General features: G+C 46.6%; 1 protein-coding gene across 1 annotated transcript; it reads right to left on the bottom strand.

The window, feature by feature from the left end:
• Positions 1-872: 872 nt before the first annotated feature.
• LOC147863178 (pentatricopeptide repeat-containing protein At2g33680-like) lies at positions 873-3,092 on the bottom strand. Its single transcript, XM_087321780.1, has 5 exons — positions 2,978-3,092; positions 2,319-2,589; positions 1,916-2,007; positions 1,332-1,678; positions 873-1,058 (listed from the first exon to the last, which is right to left on the bottom strand). Exons 1-5 carry the CDS (start codon positions 3,090-3,092, stop codon positions 873-875), a joined length of 1,011 nt encoding a protein of 336 aa, XP_087177906.1.
• Positions 3,093-21,072: the final 17,980 nt, after the last annotated feature.

The following is a 21,072-nucleotide window of genomic DNA, read 5'->3' as shown; positions in this document are numbered from 1 at the left end:
AAAAGAAGTAGTTATTCCCCGGAATGGAGGAACGGTTGTCAGAGGAAGAAAAAAGAATCTTCTAATTTCAAGATTATATTTTACCACAAAAAGAGAAAAAATCAATTCAGTTAAGAATCTGTCAAAAATGCAGGTGCCTCCAAATCTTTGATTCTCAAGACTAAAATTTAGCAGCTGAATGCAAAAGAAATGTAAGATGTGAACACTTCTTGGTTTTGTTTAAAGAATGAATATTAGCATAAATGTATGCAAAGAAAGCTAAAATAAGGATCTATGTGAAATTCAGGTGCTTACTACTTAAACGAGGGCATAATAAGTTCTCAAATAAAAACGCTAAGCCCGTTTCTTTTATCATGACTTCAAGATAAGTTCTGAACATAAAGAGCAATCAGAAACCTTTAATTTCGAGACTAAATTACACATGATAGATCTCTTTTGTGAGCATTGTTATTTAAAGGGCCACTCCCAATTCTTAGAATACATTGATTAATTATTCTCGATGCATTAATAATGAACTCTTCAGGTGTCTTTCTTCAAATTTTCAGCTTCAATTTATGTAATGCCTTTGTTGGAAGCATGAGTCATCGAGCGAGCAGCAAGGCTCTTTCTGTTAGAAGCTACTTTTCTATCACCGATTCGGAACACGACATTATCTTCCATGAAGTGATCAGATCAGTGAGATCAGTTTTCTTTTCAGCTGAAAACAGTTTTACAAGGGCAAGGATCACAAATCATTGAAGGACAGGGTTCCTTACATAATGAGAGCTGCTTGTGGGCATTCTAGAACATTACAATTGCACTTAGGAATTGGGCTAATGCCCATTTCTTCATCTCTTTTCTCATATTTCAGCCAAGCATTGTAGACTATCTTCTCATGGATTGATGTTGAGTACTGTCTTGCAGCTTGGATACTTCATCTCATCCAGCCCTCTGAATATAAATGATTGCTCAAGATAGAAACTTGATTTCTCATCATTAGACGTACCACCTATTGCAGCATAGATTTGGGCTTGTAAAATGGGATTAGAGGGGGCTCTTTGAGCTTGGCAATGAAGGGACTGCATAACGAACAACAATCAACTTGACAATGATATACATATAATAAGCTTTCATTAGATCTATAGCCCTATCCACAGAAAAGACAAATGAGCTGCAAAAACCAGATCACCAAAACAAATATATAAATAACGTTTTGCTCTTGTTTCCAAGGAAAGAAGACTGAATCAAGACAAACCAGAATCACCCATGAATCGAATACATTTTTCCATAACTTTCCGTAACATTGCCCCACTTCCTACAAGCACCAAGCATCATATGCCACATCATAATACCAGGATGTAATGGCATCTTCTTATAATAGCCATTCCACTGTTCATGTGTCCAGCACGAGCAATGAGATCAACCACACGATTATAAAGATCGGGGGTAGGTGTGAAACCATAATCCTTGCTAATGGTTGTGAAATACATTTGCCCTTTCCATATCAAACCTCCATGACTATATGCATTAATGATACAAACAAATGAGGTAGCATCAGGTTTAATACCTTCTTGCTTCATTTTCTGAAGGATATTGAGAACGCTTATGTTCTCCTCCTCAAGTGACCATCCATATCCAGTCATTAATGCATTGTACGAGACAATATCCCTGAATAGGAGCCTATCAAACACATCTTTTGCTGTTCCAAGCAAACCACATTTTGTATACATAGAAACCATGGTGTTGCCAATGACCACTTCTTACAACCCTTTCTTCATAGCTTCACCCTATTGCCCTTAGATTGCCACATGCTGTTAAGCCAGAGATAAACGTAGCCTCAACCGGAGAGATGCTCGCCTCTAGTTCTCGCTCCTATACTTCCACAAGCTTTTAAGCTGCATGTTAAAGGTAGTGGCATTTGGAGAGAGATGCTCACAATGCATATTTTCAGAATTTTGGAGGGTTTCCTCACTATGGCCTTGCTCTGCATAAGCTCCAACAAGAATTTCATGTGCTCTATCTAATGCTCTGAGAATTCCACAGGAAATGTTTCTCATATGGGGGTTAGCAAGATGCATTTGTTTCGCATTTTTTCCATGTAAAAAGTGCCTCTTTCATAGCGTTTGTGCTCGACATAGCCTGTTATTAAGGGCAGTCCATGTAATCACATTGCAACAAATGGGTTGTTGCTTATCAAATATATCTTGTGCTTCTTCAAGTGTACCACATTTCAAAAGCACTTCTTCTAAGAAACACAATTCTTGACTACCCTTGCATGCATATTTCCTCCTCTCTCAAGGTTTGTTAGCTTTTTACGAGCTTTGAAAATGCAAACATACATAAATGCATATGGAACAATACACTCACTTTGCATTGCTTCAAAAGCATTCAGTGCTTCTTCATTGAATCCATAATCTACATGCCCAGTGACCAATGTTGTCCACAAAACTATATCTCTCTTGGGTAGATATTTGAACACTCTTCCAGCACTTTCAAGACAGCCAAAATTCATATACATGTTGATCAAAGTGTATCCAAAGAAAGGGTTCCATTTGTATGGGCAGAATTCAAAAGACCATATATCTTGCTCATATAACATTTCAAACATATCTTTGTACAAAAATAACAGTATTGCCAAAAAAATAACTTTGTTTCAATATTGCCAAAAAATCCACCAGGCTCAACTTTGCAACAAGCCAAATATATTCCAAATACCATATATATTCAAAAGACTACATATATTTTTGGAAGACCGCATATATTCAAAATTTCATCATCACTCAAAATTTCTATAGAGTTGAATATGTTAAAACATGTAATGTATGATCAAATTGAGCTAAAAGTCTACCACATGTTGTAACAATGAAGAGGATGATCCGCTAAAATGTTGCCAACGAAGGAATCTGTATCGGAACCCTTCATTAACAACATCATTATGGAAATCTTTGCCCCTCTTATCTATCCCCATGTTTCCACAATCATTGCAGGGCTTCCTCACCATGCCCATGGTCAGTATAAGCAACAATTAACATGGTCCATGTCACAACATCATGAACACAAAGACTATGAAAAATATCTCGGGCTTCTTCAAGTGAGCCACATTTGGCATACATGACCACCAAAGCACTACACACTATACAAAAATATCCCGAGATTTTTGAAGTGAGCCACGTTCTTGTGAAATTGATTTTATTTGTCAATGACCATAGCTTGCATATACCACCTATGCTCATGGCTGCATCCTTTAGACCACCAGCAAAATATCATTGCAAAACACTCCCCCCAAATTTCTTCTCCTAAATTTTGACCTTTTATCACAAATATCATCATTTGTGGAGTTTCTAACATCCTCCATTTTATGACCAGATGAAAGACCGGAAGAATGTTCTGGATAATAAGTGGTGTTTGCTTTTTCCCCTATCAAGGTTTCTGAATCATTTACGGGAATGTGTTCATTGAAAGGCATATTCATTGGGACACGAGGACAATGTCTATACTGATCTTCTACAGATATTTCGCTGTTAGGCAGGGGACCATGTCTCATGCGTAGGAATGAAGGGGATCATGCCATGTGTCACCCTAAACTGCATGTCTGGTAGGGTTTCAATTTGTTTCTATGTCAGAACGCAATCGTCTCCTCTGATCTCCCCGCCCTCGCTTACCACAGAATATATATATATATATATACATATAAGCATGTAGAAAAAGCGAGGGAGAGATGAAAAAAGGGGGGAAAAAAAAAGAAGACGCAAGGGAGAAGAAAAGAAAAAGGAGCAATGGTATGTGCAGAGGAATTGAAGGGAACAAAGGACATGTCAGCGCGACACTGATTAAGGAAAACGTTGAATGCAAAGGGAACGCTCTCTTCCTACAAAATGAGGGTGGAGGGCACATTTTGGGGGGAGGATTTTTTGGTGTTCTAGTCTCCTGCAAGCTCTTCTACATTGTTTGTCGTCTTTGTCTTCGTCATCTTCTGTGATCAGAACTCAGAGAAGCTTCAAGGAGTGGATTGACAAGCTTGTACGTCGGTCACACAAAGAGTAAACGAAGTGCCTAAGAATTATATCCCAACTTGTAGTGTCAAAGCCTTTGGTGGTAGTCGCGTTCTCGGCGACCTACTCATCCCATCTTCACTAGAAGCTTAATCTTTCTTCAGCTCTCTTTCCTTCTTTCTCTATTGCTTAACTAGTGGTTACCATTACCACTACCATTGTAATCGCCTGCCATCATTGTTGTACACCTTGAGATATAAAGGGTTTCCCTTAATTAATCAAACATTTTATAACCCTTAATAAGGATCTTCAATCATAAACTTGTTGTCGTTTCCTAATATTGTGACTAGTGTGTTAATTGTTTGCCCAATACTATGATCATTACGTTAATTGCTTGCCCTACTCTGAGCTCATGTACTAATTGTGGCCTACCTCCAAGAGAGAGAGAGAGAGAGAAAGAAAGAAGAAAGATATATTAACGTCTTCTAAGGCCAAAATTTGGCCCATGAGACAATTGGTGTACAATTAAATAGGGTGTCTACCCAATCATCGAAATAAAAATAAAAATAGAACTTAAGCTAAAAGATTTCTAGTATTTGTACAAAACATGTTATGGTGTAACATATTCGATAAAGGAAATGACTTTGTACTAGGCCTAGTTTCCTTTTCATCTAGACCATGGCTTCTAGGCGGTGTAGCTCACATTCCCCTATTTTCTTAATTACTTCTGCACCACATTGAGTTGCTTTGAAACTCGACATCCAAGGGCATTTGGTTCTTCTTTGATTTTCTGCTTCATCAAGGAAGAAGCCGAGTGGTGCAGATGTGTCCAAATTTGTCATCTCCCCCTATCCCTGAAAAACTTCATTTTGTTACATGTTGGTGAATGTTAGAAACGTTATTGTCAACTGTAAAGAATCAAGAGATGGATTCTTGTGAAGCGGAATAGGTGTGAACTGTGTGTGTGTGTGAGAGAGAGAGAGAGAGAGAGGGTGAAACACAGAGAATACGCAAGGTAAATGTATATTGACAAAGGAGAAAGACTCAACAATATACAAGGTGGGAGGAGGGTGCTTTATGTAGTCACCCTCTCTCTTCATTAACTACAAGCCTCATGGAGCATGGGGAATGTAAAAGCTCATAAGTTATGTGTCATAGAATATGATTCTATGACTCATATTAAATGCTAGAATACAAAGTGGTGACATAATGGTGACTCTTGACCGTTGGAGTGTCTCTTCACTCTCAAGGTGAGTTCACACACTAGAACAAGTTGAGCTTGATTCTCAACATCAACATTTTGTAGTATATTCTCTCTATGTTGTTTTAGCTCTAAGATATATCTACCTAATTTCTTTATATCTAGAGTATGTAATAGTTTGGGGAGGGTGGGAGAGGTATTGAGTATGTCTCGGTATTTTTCCATTATCTCGGCGTAAGTTGGACACTTACATGTAAAGTGGTACTCATCCTCTATCTCTATCTGACATAATCTACATATCCTTTCCTCTCTAGGGACTCCATTAGTACGACCATTCTCAATCTCAAGTTGGTTAGATTATATTCTAAGTTGTCCAATGGCAACTCTTAGTGCATTTGGTAAGAATGCATCTAGATATTTTGGTCGTGTAAGAAAACCTAACTTAGAGAAGTGCATGAAGTGTTATTTATAGTACAACATTTTAGATGGGAGTGGCTCTAACGGGGTGATCCATTTATACCGAGTGTAAATTTGCCATATTTCTTGGCGTATTACGTTATTATGGTCCTCATGAGAGATTAAAGCGTTATCAATTGTGTGGTTGTACCTAAGGGGATGTAGATTATTAATGTCTAGACCATTTGCAAGAAGCCAACTCACCATCATGCCATACCATGAGCTAGTATAACCGGACTCATATAGAGATCTAGATGTCTCAAAAGGTTGATGAGATATCCTATCATGTGGTTGGCTATGTATCCTATGAATAAGACAACGAGTTGTAAAAGTGCTACTGCTAACATCGGGGGTAAGGTGAACTCAACTCTAATAATGTCATGTGGTACTGTCGATTTGCTTCGGAGTTGGCGTGATAGCATCATCACCAATGGTCTCTCTAATTGCGCCCACATGAAAGATGGTAGTCTTGGAGCCCAAACCACTGATGCATACATGAGGGAGGGGGTCACTAATGAGTCAAAGAACCACCCCTTAGTAGTATGTGGCTCTTGAAAGTAGGCTTGGTAGCATTGTCTCTCTAAGAGTGCGAGGGATGCATGTCCTCTTGTAAGTCTATCCTTCGCTTCCTGTGTCATAGAAAATTTACTTGAGCGGGCACTGAAAGTGACTATGAGATATACATATGATCCAACTACCTCAACTGGGCTATGGGAGATGGTTAGGTGACACTTAGTTCTAACTTGAGCCGATGTGTGGAAGATAAGGACTTTAGTTTTCCCTAGGTTCACTACCAATCCTCGTTGTTACGGGCATGACCATATAATATCCCGTGGTAAGAATTTACCGTAGTATTCTATACACGTGGATAAGTGTGAGGGTTAAACGAGAGTGTAAAGAAGGGGGGGATTACTTTTAATCCTCGGGATATTATATGGTCATGCCCGTAACACTCGTTGTGTGCAAAAGTCCTCTAAGGCATAAGGTGCCTTTGTAGGTCGTGTTCGGACTCAGAGAGCAAAACTATGTCGTCTGCATAAAGCAAGATACAAACCTGTGTACCCCCAAGGATTACTCCGCTGCCTCCCTTATGAGCAATAAAATCCATGATCTCATCAATGTAGATCCCAAAAAGAGTCAGTGATAGGGGGTAACCTTGTTTTACACTAATAGTGCTAGTGAAGCAGTTGGATAGGCCACCTGGAGACTTGCTCATATAGTCCGTAGATGGCCCAAATCATGTCATCTGGTATCTTCAAGCTTTTAAGCCTATCAAACAACCGCTCCACAAAACAACAATATAATTTCTTCTTGTGAGCCTTTGTCTGGTCAATTAAGCATCTAAGTGTGATGATATGATCAATAGTAGAGAAGGCCCATCTAAAGCCAGCTTGTTCAGGTGCTCGAATATTTAAGGTCTCCATATAATCGTGAAGCTCTGCTTCCATTACTACACCATATATTTTAGCGAATGTATGACCTATCATAATGGTCCTATATGTATTTGGGTCCATGGGGTCTCCTCCTTTATGTATGGGGGCAACTATGTTCATAGTCTAGTGTGGTGGAAAACCCTCGGCGATGGCACGATTGAATATTAGAGTTAGAAGGGGAGTTAGACACTCTCGCACATATATGATGTGTTCTGCTCACAATCATGTGTGGTCCATGGACTTCCTATGTTGTAATTTCTTTATGACCTTCATGACCTTCAGGCGAATACACACACACACACGATGCTCACGCATGCACACAGCCCCGACTGCACCGTGGAGCCTCTGTCAGAAGCACACGGGTTGTCCACGAAGCAGAGGCAACTCAGCCCAAAATACTGCAAAGAACAACGAACGATGGAGGAGAGAGCTCGGTCCCAGTCCGACAACACTTTGTCCTCGCTCCCCAAAACGCGATCCCTTCATCCGCATGCTTCCTTCCCTTTTATAGGCCGTCGAGGCAGGCTGTTGCACCCTCGTTCTCATCAATTCCTTCTCTATCCTTTCGGACAGAGATACTCTTTGATTTCCTAGACATTAGATGCGTCACATCTAGTCTATTTACACCCTCCATCCTACTCCTAGTTATGTACAAGGTATTAATTGGTGTAGAAAAGTGTAGGGCCGGTTCATGCGCCCTGCTTCACCATTTCTGCTTGTGACCGGTTTTCTTCACGACATCAACCCCCACCAAACCGTGCATCCACCGGTATGCTCCAGAGAGGGATAGATACCGGAGAAAACCGGCTCGCGCTCACTCGTCGCTCTCCGAATTATCGGCATCCCCGGGCCGATTGTTGTCGTTATCGCTCCCCCGCTCCGGCTCATCTTCGTACCGTTTCTGGAACGCTTTAATCCACTTCCCGGCTACCGGTACCGCCAATCGTGTCCCGTCGAGCTCCGCAAGATGGTATGTGCCGTTGTCGTTCGCGCTCGTCATTGTGTAGGGCTCGAATCATCTCCTCGCGAATTTGCGAGTCGCCTTGTGCTGGTTGTTGAGGCTGTTGTCGTAAACCAACATCCAATCGCCTTCCTCGATCTTCTTCGGTCGTAGCCAGTGCGTCCGGTCGAACCGGGGTTTGTTCCGTTCCCTTGTCGCGCGCAGCTTCTCCTTCACCCATTCCACATCCTCCGGCCTCCGCTCAAGTTGCCGGATTCGCGCCGCCAACAACTCTTCCCAGCTCATTTCGTCCTTCCAGCCCACCGCGGCCCACGAAGAAATTGTCCGTACCACTGGCATGATCGGCTTTTGCCCGTACATTTGTTCTGCTGGCATGAACCCCGTTACCGAACTGTGCGTAGTCCGGTCCGCCCACAATGCATAGGGTAAGAGCCGCGGCCAGTTTCCGACTTGGCCTCCACACGCCCGTACTATCACTTTGACGATCGGTCCGTGTCCGCGTTCCACCTTCCTGTTAGCCTCCGGATTGTACACTGTGGTGAGCGAGAGTTTAACCCCTAGCCGGTCAAACAACTCTTTAGCCTCTTGCGCATCTAGTTCTCCGCGGTCGGCCATGATCTTGACGACGCACCCATACCGGCATACCACATCTTCGATTAGAAACCGACACACGGCCGCGATCGTTTTGTTCTACAACGCTCGGCCTTCCACCTGGCTCGTCAGGTCCTCTCGAGCGAACACCCGATATCACATCTGCCCTACCCCCATCGGCATCGTCACCAGATCCACCATCCACTTGAAGTGGATGGTCGGAGGGTAGGTCGGGTGAAGCTCGTCTCGATGTCGGACTATGGAGTGCACTTGACAGCTTTCACAAGTCGTTACGAACGGATGCACGTCCCGGTATAGTCCCGGCCACCAGTACTTCCCCTTCAGCTTCTCAAATGTGGCCCATGTCCCACGGTGTCCGGCCCAAGGACTCTTGTGGTATGCCATGAGCAACGCGTTCTTCTCGTCCTCCCTCGCCACTACGCGGAGTGGGGTGCCGCTTCGCCTCTTCGGGTGCTTCCATATGCGCCCTTCCCGTAGGAAGAACCGATACGCCTTCTTCTGCACATGGCGGGCCTCTTCTCTCATCCACACCGTGTCCGGCGTCATCGTCCGTAGGAACCTCCCGATTCGGAGCCACTCTCCATCGTATTCATTCTCGTCGAACTCGTTCAGCGCCGGAGTGCTCCCCGTCCCAGTTGTCACGCCAGCTGATCCAAATAAGTCTTCGCCACCTTCTTCGTCTTCCGAAATCATGTCGTCCTTGTCGCTGAACCGCGCCCTCGAACGCATGTTGGCCATGGCATTGTCCTTTCCGGAAATGTGTTGCATTTTCGGATTCAGGGACTTGACGTACGCTACCCATCGGAGCATTGCCAGGTCCGGCATCGCGCATCCGAAAACCATACCGAGAATCGGTAGGCAATCCATCTCAATGATTACTTCCGTCCCGATTAGATAGTCTTTGTTGACCTTAACTGCCGAAATGATACCCCATAGCTTGCGCTTAACTTGGGCGTATCCTCGCTGCCACTCGCTCAATACCTTCGCCCCTAACCGGATCGGGACCATACGCCGTCCTTGTCCTCCTGACCGATCACCCACCCGATCCCGGTCGGGCTCGTGTCCACCGTCACGTAGATGGGGAATTCCTTGTTGTAAACCACTTTCCGGAGAGCCGGTGCCGCAACAAGCGCCTCCTTCAGTCTCCGGACCGACTCCGTGTGCTCCGTCCTCCACTTGAACCTATGCCCTTTCTTCAATAGCCCGTAGAGCGGTTCCGCGACATGTGCGTAGTGCGGAATCCAGATGTGGTAGAACGCGCACGCACCCAAGAATCGGTGGACCTCCGTAACCGACCCGCAATTGCCCTTCATCACGGACATGGCTTCTACCTTTGCCGGGGATGGTTTCCGACTGTAGGGCCCGCACAGGTGTCCGACTACCAGGATCTCCATCTACCCGAACGCTGATTTCTCTTTGGAGAAGGTGAGCCGCGCGCTCTCGAGCCTCTGCAGCACCTTCTCGCAGTCGTTGATGTGGTTCATGACGAACCTCCGACATCCGTCCGGCCCGACCATTTCGTATGTATCCTCCACTGGACACCCTTTTATCGGTACATCGTCGAGGAACGACATAGTGATGTTCGGGATGTAGTCCCTCAGCACCTTGTTCATTGCGTTTACCATGTGCGCCACCGAATTCGTTCCTCCTTGCGGTAGGGTACACATCCGGACCAAGCCGAGAGGAGTCAGCATTGTCGTGATGTCCCTACTCTCTACGGCTAGTTGGAATTAGTCTTACCCTGAGTATAAGTCACCGACCGAATAGATCGACCTCCCGGCGAAGGCCTCCGCGAACTCGTTTATGGTCGGCCCGATTCTTGCATTACAGATCTTGTAGGTCTTGTATGAAGCGCAACGCGCCGTTCTTCTTTGGCACCATGAACCACTGATTCGAGTATGGGGCACTCGACGGTTCGAGGATGCCCATATCCACCTTCTGCTTCAATAGCTTTATCAGCATCGGGATGTGAGCCCTGGGCACCGGAATCGGCTTGAGATTCCACGACACATGCGGTACAGTGAAGATCACCATTGGCTCGACGATTGTCGGGTCTACGCACCCGATCTCCTCCGGTGAGAATGCGAAGGCCTTCCCGTGCCTTTCGAGCATCCTCCGAAACCGGTCCTCCTCCTTCGGTAGTAGAAAGCCACCCCCATCAACCTTGAGCTCCCGTAGCGTTATGTCAGTGAACCGGTGCCCTATGCCGACTGGATTCCGTAAACTTGGGTCCGACGCGACCCCCTTCATCCGCTCTCCGCTGCTCTCCGGCAAGGGTGCCGCAACTGGCCTCACCTTCCGGTCCACAATCTTGTACTTCGTATCCACGCGGGCCGTTCGATCCGACCCGATCCTTTCCCCGAAGTTTGCGATGACTTTGTACATTCCCATCGAGCTAACCGGAATGGTCCGGTCTTCGCTAAGGCCTTTACCGACCACCTCCCGTAATTCGCCCAAGGTGTCATCAAAAGAGACCGCCTCCACGGCGCCACTAACTTCTTCGTCGGGGGAGAGGACTCCACACTCCCTAAGTCGTCTCTCTGCCCGCTTCCTCTCCTGGCTACTAATGCCAGTTAGTGTCCAACCTCTGTTTTCGGAGACCCAAATTTCCTATCTATAATACATGTGTGGGGTTCTTCCGGGGTGTCCGGACTATCGCGGCCCCACGCCTTGATAGCCCTCTCTAAAAATCCCCTCAACTGTCGGCGCCGAGGGTCTCACGGTTTCGCTTGTGGTTGGGTCGCACTGTCATGAATTGTACGGAATGCCGATCGTCTTAGCTCTTGATGCGCGCATACGCCGAACCATTGTTCAGTACTTTTGTCTCCATGCATGTTGCCGTAATGTACGGTTCGCCGAGAATTACCGGGTGTGAGGAAGTCTCCGGCACGAAGAAATGCTGATCTATCTCGACGTCGCCGATCTTCATGCGTACGTTCGGGCATGCACCATGCAGCTCCTCTGTAGCGCGCGTCGCCGCGCGTATCTTCCACCCGTGCTTGGTGTTGATTGGCCATTTCCCCTTTTTATAGAAGTCCATTGACATTAGGTTGATCTCCGAACTGTGGTCTCTACCAATGCCACCACCCGGCTCCTGGATGTCGCCGACCCAAACAAGGGTTTCCGTAGTGGCCCTAACCCAATGCGGATTCGCGTAGTGGCTTTCCGCCAACTCATCCTCTAGGGCCGTGTCTTCTAAGTGTGTCGTCTGCACTTCCACTGGCCTCTCCGGTTCCGGCTCCGTCGAGAGCCTCTTCCTCTTCACCAAGTCCACGATGGAGTCGTGGAACTCTTTCTTGGCGATTCCCAGCACCTCCCGTAACGACAGCTTGACCTTGTTGTCAAGAATTCTCTCTTCCAGGACCTTCCGCAAGTCCGTTGTTCGTTCGATTTCGGTGCTCAGCCGGAAACCGGCCTGCTTCTTCTTCTCCGGTGCGTCAGTGTTGGCGTCATCATTTGGCTTCGGTCCGAACCGGGTCTCGTACCGTTGTGAGGGGCTTGCCCCTCCGGCCTTTCCCGCGCGCTTGTCTTCTACCAGACCTCGTAGTTCTGGCATGCGGCTGCCACGAAGCCAGTCTTTTCTTCCACTAGGTCGTCCCATCTGGTGACCTCCCGGATCCGTTGTTCCGCGTGGTCTGCCTCTTCCTTCTTCAGTCGTACTCCGGAGAGACCTTCTAGCACCAGCGGCCAGAATCCGAAGTCCTTCGCTTTCTGGGCCTCGTCACCCCTGACCCGGATTCCCGCCAACGCTGAGTAGTTAACGGCCTCCACATGTCGTGCCGCGGCCTCTTCCATCAACCACTTCATTCCACCGTGCCCCGTATTCAACTCTAGGGCTTTCCGAGTCTCGCTTGCGTGCACCCGCCCATTCCAGAGGTACACCACATTGGTCTTGAGTGCCTCGGCGAAATCCGCACACTCTTTCTGGATGTGGTCGACCACGTCGCACCACATGCACCGCTGCCCCGCTGACGGCCTTTGGTCACGAGACTGTTCGCCGTTGTCCCTCTGAGCCTGTGCGATTTGGAGATCTCACACCATCTGCGACAGCTCTTCTAGAGCTGCGCCTTCGGAGGAACCTTTGACCACTCCGCTCGGGGCTGAGCCCGTCTCAAGCCAACTCTGAGTTTCTTCCTTCCTAGCCGGTATCGACACCGACTCCTTGAGCTCCCTCACCGGGACTGGCCTTGCCGCTGACGAGCCCTCGTCGCTCCACTCGCGCTGCTTGTCGAAACGACCGTAGGCCCTCCTTACCATGGCCCAGTCTACCAAGAACCCTTCATTCGTTTCCAACAGGAGACCCACCTTCTCCCGGTCCATGGCGTCCACTGACTTGACGAATAGTAATACCCGGCTTGTGTCGAGCACGGTCCGGTCCAACGTTGACAGCCGTGCGAACCGTTTCTCGAACTCCTAGAGGAGCACTGACGTGTTCCTCCTCTTTCCAGGGCTCTCAACCCATGTCATGAGTCTCACTTCGATAGCCGAAGTGAGTCATCGAACCCATACATCTCGAGGAGCTGCAACTCGAACTCCTCCCAAGTCTGTCATCCGGCCAGCACCTCGAGAACCTCTGCGTGGATGCTCGGCGTCACCACCTGAGGGAATCCGGACTGCTGCCTGTCCACCGAGATATCCCTCATGATCATTTTGGCATGGTAGGCCTCCAAGTAGCTCGTGGCATTCTTCCCACCGAATCGACCTATGGTGCCGACGATCGACTCAATGGCCCTGTCAAGGGCACCCGTTCCCTTGCAAGCGCTCACTAGCCGGTCGACGGCTATGGCCATAGCTTCAGCAAGCTCGGATCCCCTCATGCTTCACTCCTTTGCCGCTTGTTTCACGTCGGGTTCACCAAATATGTCGAGTTGTTACGCTCTTCGTGTGCGGAAAGAGGCGAGACCGTGGGGGCCTTGAACCAAGGAGCGTAAGAAAGAAGAGAGAGAGAGAGCAGCTTGCAGAAACACAAAGGGAGAAAGAGAGAGAGAACAAAGTCTTAATTACAAAATTAATAGCGATTACAACCAACAAGCCGGCAACGGACCCAACTCAGGCGAATACACACACACACACGATGCTCATGCACGCACACAACCCCGACTGCACTGTGGAGCCTCTGTCGGAAGCACACGACACGGGCTGTCCACGAAGCAAAGGCAACTCAGTCCAAAATCTTGCAAAGAACAACGAACGATGGAGGAGAGAGCTTGGTCCCAATCCGATAGCACTTTGTCCTCGCCCCCCAAAACGCGATCCCTTCATCCGCATGCTTCCTTCCCTTTTATAGGCCGTCGAGGTAGGCCGTTGCACCCTCGTTCTCATCAATTCCTTCTTTGTCCTTTCCGACAGAGATACTCTTTGATTTCCTAGACATTCGATGCATCACATCTAGTCTATTTACACCCTCCGTCCTACTCCTAGTTATGTACAAGGTATTAATTGGTGTGGAAAAGTGTAGGGCCAGTTCATGCGCCCTGCTTCGCCGTTTCCGCTTCTAGCCGGTTTTCTTCACGACAACGTCTAAGGATCCTTCGAGTTCAAGACCTATCCTCTATGTCTTCTTAGTTGGTCCCGCTCGAGCAGCACATGCACGTGCATGATCTCAACAACATGTCCTACACCATTTGTGACCACGATTCCTTTTCCAGATCTCTTTATTATTCGGTTGCAAATAGACACAACACAATCCTCCAACACGTGCATTTTTATGTGACATGTTGGTTAACTCGACATGAAAGAGTGGCAAGGGAGGATGGCCTGTGAATCGATTATTGGTGAATAGAATGACAATTTGGGTTGAGTGATGGCCATGATGATGGACTACATGTTTCGTGAGAGAGACAACATTGCAAGCCTTGACAAAGCAATTAAAAAGATCATAGATGTAAATGGTCACTTTGATGGGAAAGATGTAACCCAATACCTAGAGGCCAATAAAACTGAAATGTTAATGAGGAACATTCATGTGGCAAGGAAATTATCAAACTTTGCAAAGTTCATACCTTCGAATCTTCATTCTCGAATCCAGGAGATACAAGTAGCAAGCTGGGATTGTGTAACTTTTGAAAGAAACCTACTCGAGGAATATTGTTGAATATGGGCTTCTAATGGACGTATTCATACCGTCTCCTTTTTTTGTACACACTAGGCTTAGGCTATTTATGTAAATAGTGAGAAGGGCAGTTGCCCTAAGTGAGTCAGTATATAAACTGACTTTGTAACCTAGTTAGTGGCTGTTGCTTTAAGCTGTAATATACTCTTTATATTGTGCCTAACTGTCTCTCTCTCTTTTGGTGTACTAGTTGTATTGTTTGACTCTTTGCTGCAATAGATGTTGGCCTTCGATTGCCAATTCCCGGCATCGACTTGACTCCCCCTACTTGTGGAGGGTCTGAAGGATTTACCCATCTAGAGTAGGTTCATGTGGTCTAGACGACTGTCTACATCCAGAAACGGATCGGGGAGAAGGTGTTAGCACACGAACTTAAGACACCTCAAGATATTCTGTAGCATAGCCTATGTGCATGTACCAGATGAGAAACGGAGGAAGCTAGATCCAAAGTCGGAGAAGTGCATACTAGTCGCCTACTCGGATGAGCAAAAGGGGTATAAGTATTATAAACCCAGGACAAAGATAGTCCGAGTAAGCCAAGATGTCGAATTTGATGAGTCGGCATCCTGGTACTCTTTACCGACTACAACCCCCGACTCCGATCTGATTCCGGAAGACGAGGTCAGTAAGCCTGAAACAATGCGGATAGAAGAGGAAGAAAAGTTTGGTACTCTAGATGAGAGTCTGATCTCATTCCGGCTCAACGGGCCAAATGAAGAACGACGTATTCAAAATGATCAATTAGACGAAGAGCCGGCGAGTAGTGGAGACTCAACCGTGCTTTCCCCGCGCAAAGAATCGAGGAGACGGTCCATAGGTACACCACGTTAGCCCTGAGCACTTCTGCAAAGTCCCCGCAGTCCTTCCAGATGTGACGGACCGTGTCACACCACAAGCACCGATGCCCAGCCGGAGGCCTTCGGTCATGAGGCTGCTCGCCGCCATCCCTCCTTGCTTGTGCAATCTGGAGGTCTTGTACTATCTGCATTAGCTCTTCCAGAGCTGCTCCTTCGGACGGGCCTTTGACCACGCTGGTTGACGTCGAGCCTGTCTCTAGCGAATCCCGGGTTTTCTCCCTTCATGCCGACGGGGGTCCCTCGAGCTTTCTTGCCGCAACAGATCCCGCCCCTGATGAGCCCTTGTCACCCCACTCACGTCGTTTGATTGTGGAAAGAAGGGTCACTGAGAAATCGAGTGATGTAAGAAGCGCACCTATTCGGATAAATCCGGATCCGGTAAGGCCGAACAAGAGAATCGGTAAAGCTCACACTACGTCGGAGGATCAGAAGGATTCGAAACTGGAAAGATCGGAAAAGGACTAGACTTTGTGATGAAGCACAAGGTGAACTCGATGAAGAAGACCACATCCAAATCAGAGGAAGTGTGGTATGTTGACTCCAAAACATCAAACCACATGACAAGCCACGAAAAGTGGTTCTCATATCTAGAGAAGTCGGAGCAACCGGGAGTTGTCGAAACTGGAGACGACACTCCGCACCCGATCGAGCATGTCAAAGAAGTCCATTTGAGTCATGTCGGACGAAAGGGAAAGATAATGAATGTTTTACATGTTCCGACAATCATGAAGAACCTCGTGTCGGTCGAATAGATCGTCGACCAGGGGATGAAGGTGTAGTTTACGCTGCACCTCGGGTGATTTGTCGAGTAAGAAGGCCATATAATCATAGAAGGACGCTAGGACAGGAGGATGTTCATCCCTGACACCAATGACGTCGGCACTACTCTATTCACCAAAGGACAAAAAGTCGAGTCACACATTGACTTATGGCACAAGTGAATAGGCCACATCAACTACTAGAGGTCTCAAGATCTACAATCGAAACATGTGGTTTTCAGATTACCGAAATTTAGTGGCCGGAAGGCCCAAATTTGCAAAGCCTACCAGCTCGGGAAGTAACATCGGCTTTCGTTCCCCACTGAAAGAAACCGGAGTTGTAATAAGCTTGACTTAATACATTCGGATGTATGGGGACCAACACAAAACGTTAGTCTTGGCAGGAGTCGATATTTCATCTCCTTCATCGCCGACGATAGTCGACACACATGGATCTATCTGATTGAAAGGAAAGGCGAAGTTTTCGACTGTTTATGGAACCTGCAAAATCTTGTCGAACGGGAAACGAAGAGGAAGATCAAGAAGTACTTGCGGTCAGATGGCGGAAAAGAATATTTTTCCGGCCAATTCAATAGTTATTTGCAACAAAAAGGAATTCATAGGGAATTCAGCTACCAATACATGCCGGAACATAACGATGTAGCCGAGCGGAAGAACTGGTTGATTGTCGAAGCGGCACGTGCAATGCTAAAGGAGAAGAGCATGCCCAAGCGGTCCAGATGGCTATCTACATCTAGAAACGGATTGGGGAGAAGGTGTTAGCACACGAACTTAAGACACCTCAAGATATTCAGTAGCATTGCCTATGTGCATGTACCAAATGAGAAACGGAGGAAGCTAGATCCGAAGTCGGAGAAGTGCATACTAGTCGCATACTCACATGAGAAAAAGGGGTATAAGTGTTATAAACCCAGGACAAAGATAGTCTGAGTAAGCCAAGATGTCGAATTTGATGAGTCGGCATCCTGGTACTCTTTACCGACTACGACCCCCGACTCCGATCTGATTCCGGAAGATGAGGTCAGTGAGCCCGAAACAATCCGGACAAAAGAGGAAGAAAAGTTTGGTACTCTAGATGAGAGTCTGATCTCATTCCGGCTCAACGGGCCAAATGAAGAACGACGTATTCAAAATGATCAATTAGATGAAGAGCTGGCAAGTAGTGGAGACTCGACCGTGCTTTCCCTGCGCAAAGAATCGAGGAGATGGTTCACTTTGACTCCTAAAAATATGGCTATGTACTAGGCTAGGATCGTAACCCTCTAACGGCCTACCGATTACAATCCGATCCGGCTCTTGGTTCCGGATACTAGTCCAGTTCTTCGTTTTGGATACCAATTCGACTCCAGCTTATCTAGATCCGGTTGAGCTTGTCTACTCAACAAGAAAAATATTTCACAACAACTAAGAGTGTGGAATCAAAGGTGTTTGATAATCGTTCGTCATATGCTCAAGTTTGATGTCAAGATGGAGGAACAAAGACGGTGTAAGCGAGGCGCAAGAAATGAAGGAATGGAAAGTTGACTACCTTTATCCTTGCCAATCATTCTCTTTTTCTAGCACATGCCGAAGGATGTGCGGTTTGGTAGGGGTGGATTTGCCGGGTAGCAAGTGGAGAGTTGACAACATACAGATGGTGGCCAACAATGCAGCAAAGGCAACTGGTGTGGGTGACGTCAACCGACAGTAAAAAATAATAATAATATGTCGGTAAAAAATTGATTAAAATAGAATAATAACAATGAAATAATAATAACAATAATAAAAGATAAAAAAAAGAATAATAATATGTCGATAAAAAATAGAATAAAATAGAATAATAACAATGAAATAATAATAACAATAATAAAAGATAAAAAAAGAATAATAATATGTCGATAAAAAATTGAATAAAATAGAATAATAACAATGAAATAATAATAACAATAATAAACCGTCTATTGGTGGTTCATGTTGGCATAAAAGGCCGACTCCTTCCACTTTGTATCCTTACTAGTGTGAACACATCCAATAGTTAGGGCTTGAGTACATAAGCCCTAACCTAACGTTGTAATACGTGTTGCTTGCTTATCTTGCATCTTGAGTCCCTACGAGAGAGAAAACAGTGAATAATGAGAATCACCATTGAAGCTTAACTTCTTGTCTATCTACTTCTTTAGCTACATATCGTGTATGTTGTTTGTTGTGCATAATTGACGGGAACTGAAGGCTCCTTATGCACAACGCTCGGCCACAACCGAGCTTAGGATCATACACAGAAAAAACGGGAAACAAATGCACGCGACACAAAGGAGAGAAAAAAGGTACACAAAATGTTTACGTGGAAAAACCCCAAAGAGGGAAAAAAACCACGGCAGCCCACAGGCTGCAAACTATCACTATGTTGGAATGTACAAAAGCAGTGAGTTCACGGAGGCAACGACCTCGTACTCACGATCTTCGCCACATGTGGCGGTTAAAACAGAGGCAACGACCTCTTTCTCTCTCTCTCTCTCTCTCTCTCTCTCTATACACTGTTACGTGCTCTCTCTTCTTCTTACACCAACAAGAAAAATAACAACAACAACATTATACACATATTTGCCCTAAGTCATATTTATACTAATATGACTTTTCGGCTATTTACAAATATAGCCTCGATGGGCTCTCAGAAACATATTTACGAATATGTCTCTTCCTCCGGTTCTCACCGGGTTTGCACCATCCAGCTCTCCGTAGCCGGGAACTCCTCACACCGGGTCTGCACCATCCGGCTCTCCGTAGTCGGGTACTCCTCATCCGGTTTCGGCCTCGGCCGAGATTGTTCGTTGGCACTGTTCTTCTCCCTTCCCATCCGGAGGGACCTGTCTCCCAACAAACTCCCCCTTCACTCCGGCATGGGGTGTCTTATCAGTCCGATCTACTTCCGGCATGCATCCAGCTTGTCGGGTATCAGAACTTTGGTCAGCATATCTGACCCGTTCTCGGCCGTGTGGATCTTCGTTAGCGCGAACTCCTGGTCATCTACTCTTTCCCGGATCCAGTGATATCTTCGCTGGATGTGCTTCGTCCGAGAATGGTAGGTCGCATTCTTAGCAAGGTGGATGGCACTTTGATTGTCGCAATAGAGTCGGTATTCCTCTTGCTGGATACCGAGCTCTCCGATGAAGTCCTTCATCCATAATATTTCCTTGCCGGCTTCCACAGCCGCCATGTACTCCGCCTCTGTGGTCGACAATGCAACCGTCTTGCCTCGACTACCACGAAACAGCTCCCCCTGCATATGTCATTACATACTCGGATTTAGACCGGCTGGTATCCACATCAGCCGACATGTCCGAATCGGTGAAACCGTCCATTTCAGGTTTTCTGAAGCCGAATCAGAGACACATATTTGAAGTGCCCTTCAAATACCGGAGTATCCATTTGATCGCGTTCCAGTGCTCCTTGCCGGGATTGCTCATAAACCGGCTCACCACTCCGACTGCGTATCCTATGTCCGGTCTGTTGGAGACGAGGTCGTCTATGCGGAAGATCAAGAAGCATTCGATTGGTGTTTGAATACCTGCGTATGACAGTTTCTAGGTCGTTGCACAGAGAGAGAGAGAGAGAGAGAGAGAGAGAGAGAGAGAGAGACACAAAAGAGTTTCTATTCCACAAAGCAATAATACAACACCCAAACTTACAAAAAGGTTACAAGGTCACTATATATAGTGACCGACTTAGGGCAACTACCCTTTATGCAAATTACACAAATGGCCCAAAGGGATAGTGTGAATACGTCCATTATACACATGTATTCGACACTCCCCCGTAATGGGCGTATACATGGGTTGTCTAAGATTACAGGTATAGACTTAGGTTCTCGGACGTATCAGCTTTGTTCGAGTCGGCAGGGTCCGAAGGCAGAAGACCGAACTGGTCGGGTCGGAACAGTTGAAGCCGATCATTAAGGAACTGATGTCGGTTGTCGGGAACCATCCTGCTCTGTGTCCGGCTCTAACCGGACTGGTTTGTCATTACGCCCATCTGATGCCGAAGAGACCGAAAACGGTCTGCCGAAAGACACTTGGTCATTCCATCTGCGACATTGTCGGTTGTGGATATTTTCTCTAGACCGATTTTCCCTGAAATGACGCAGTCCCGAACGAAGTGATATCGAACGTCGATATGTTTGGAGGCGTTGTGGTGAACCGGATTTTTCGACAAGGCAACAGCACCTTGACTGTCGCTGTAGACAACTGGAGCCGAGTCATGGTCGACTTGTCGAAACGTGTGCGCCAGCCGACCGAGCCACAAAGCTTCTTTTGCTGCGTCGGACGCAGCTACATATTCTGCTTCGGTCGTTGAGGTCGCTGTGCACTCCTGAAGTTTCGACTTCCACGAGATTGCTCCATTGCCGAATTTGAAGCAGTATCCGGTTGTTGATTTCCGACTGTCTATACAGCCGGCGAAGTCCGAGTCGGTGTAACCGACTACGCCTGAGGTTCGGTTCGGACCGAAAAGAATGCCGTGGTCTTTTGTGCCAGCCAGATATCTGAACACATGCTTGACTGCGTTCCAATGCGATCGGCCAGGATTGTGCATAAATCTGCTAACGACTCCTACGGCATGAGAAATATCAGGCCGTGTCGCGACCATCAGGTACATAAGGGAGCCGACTGCCGGTGCATACAGTACCGACTTCATATCTTCCCCCTCCGGACCGGAT

Source organism: Azolla caroliniana, unplaced genomic scaffold (genome assembly GCF_043228905.1).
Source record: "Azolla caroliniana isolate FFs.n. ecotype wild unplaced genomic scaffold, voAzoCaro1.0.p SCAF_6, whole genome shotgun sequence".
Classification (NCBI taxonomy): domain Eukaryota; kingdom Viridiplantae; phylum Streptophyta; class Polypodiopsida; order Salviniales; family Salviniaceae; genus Azolla; species Azolla caroliniana.
The sequence above is the reverse complement of the archived record's forward strand: the minus strand, read 5'-3'. Positions and strand labels throughout refer to the sequence as shown.

What these genes read in the sequence shown, in the direction of transcription:
- LOC147863178 (XM_087321780.1), bottom strand. Translation starts at nt 3,092, where the DNA reads ATGTATGCCAAATGTGGCTCACTTGAAGAAGCCCGAGATATTTTTCAT. An exon ending in TTATACTGACCATGGGCATG is followed by an intron (nt 2,590 to 2,977) that starts GTGAGGAAGCCC and finishes TTTTGTACAAAG; the next exon opens with ATATGTTTGAAATGTTATAT. An exon ending in GAAGATGCCATTACATCCTG is followed by an intron (nt 1,059 to 1,331) that starts GTATTATGATGT and finishes TTCGTTATGCAG; the next exon opens with TCCCTTCATTGCCAAGCTCA.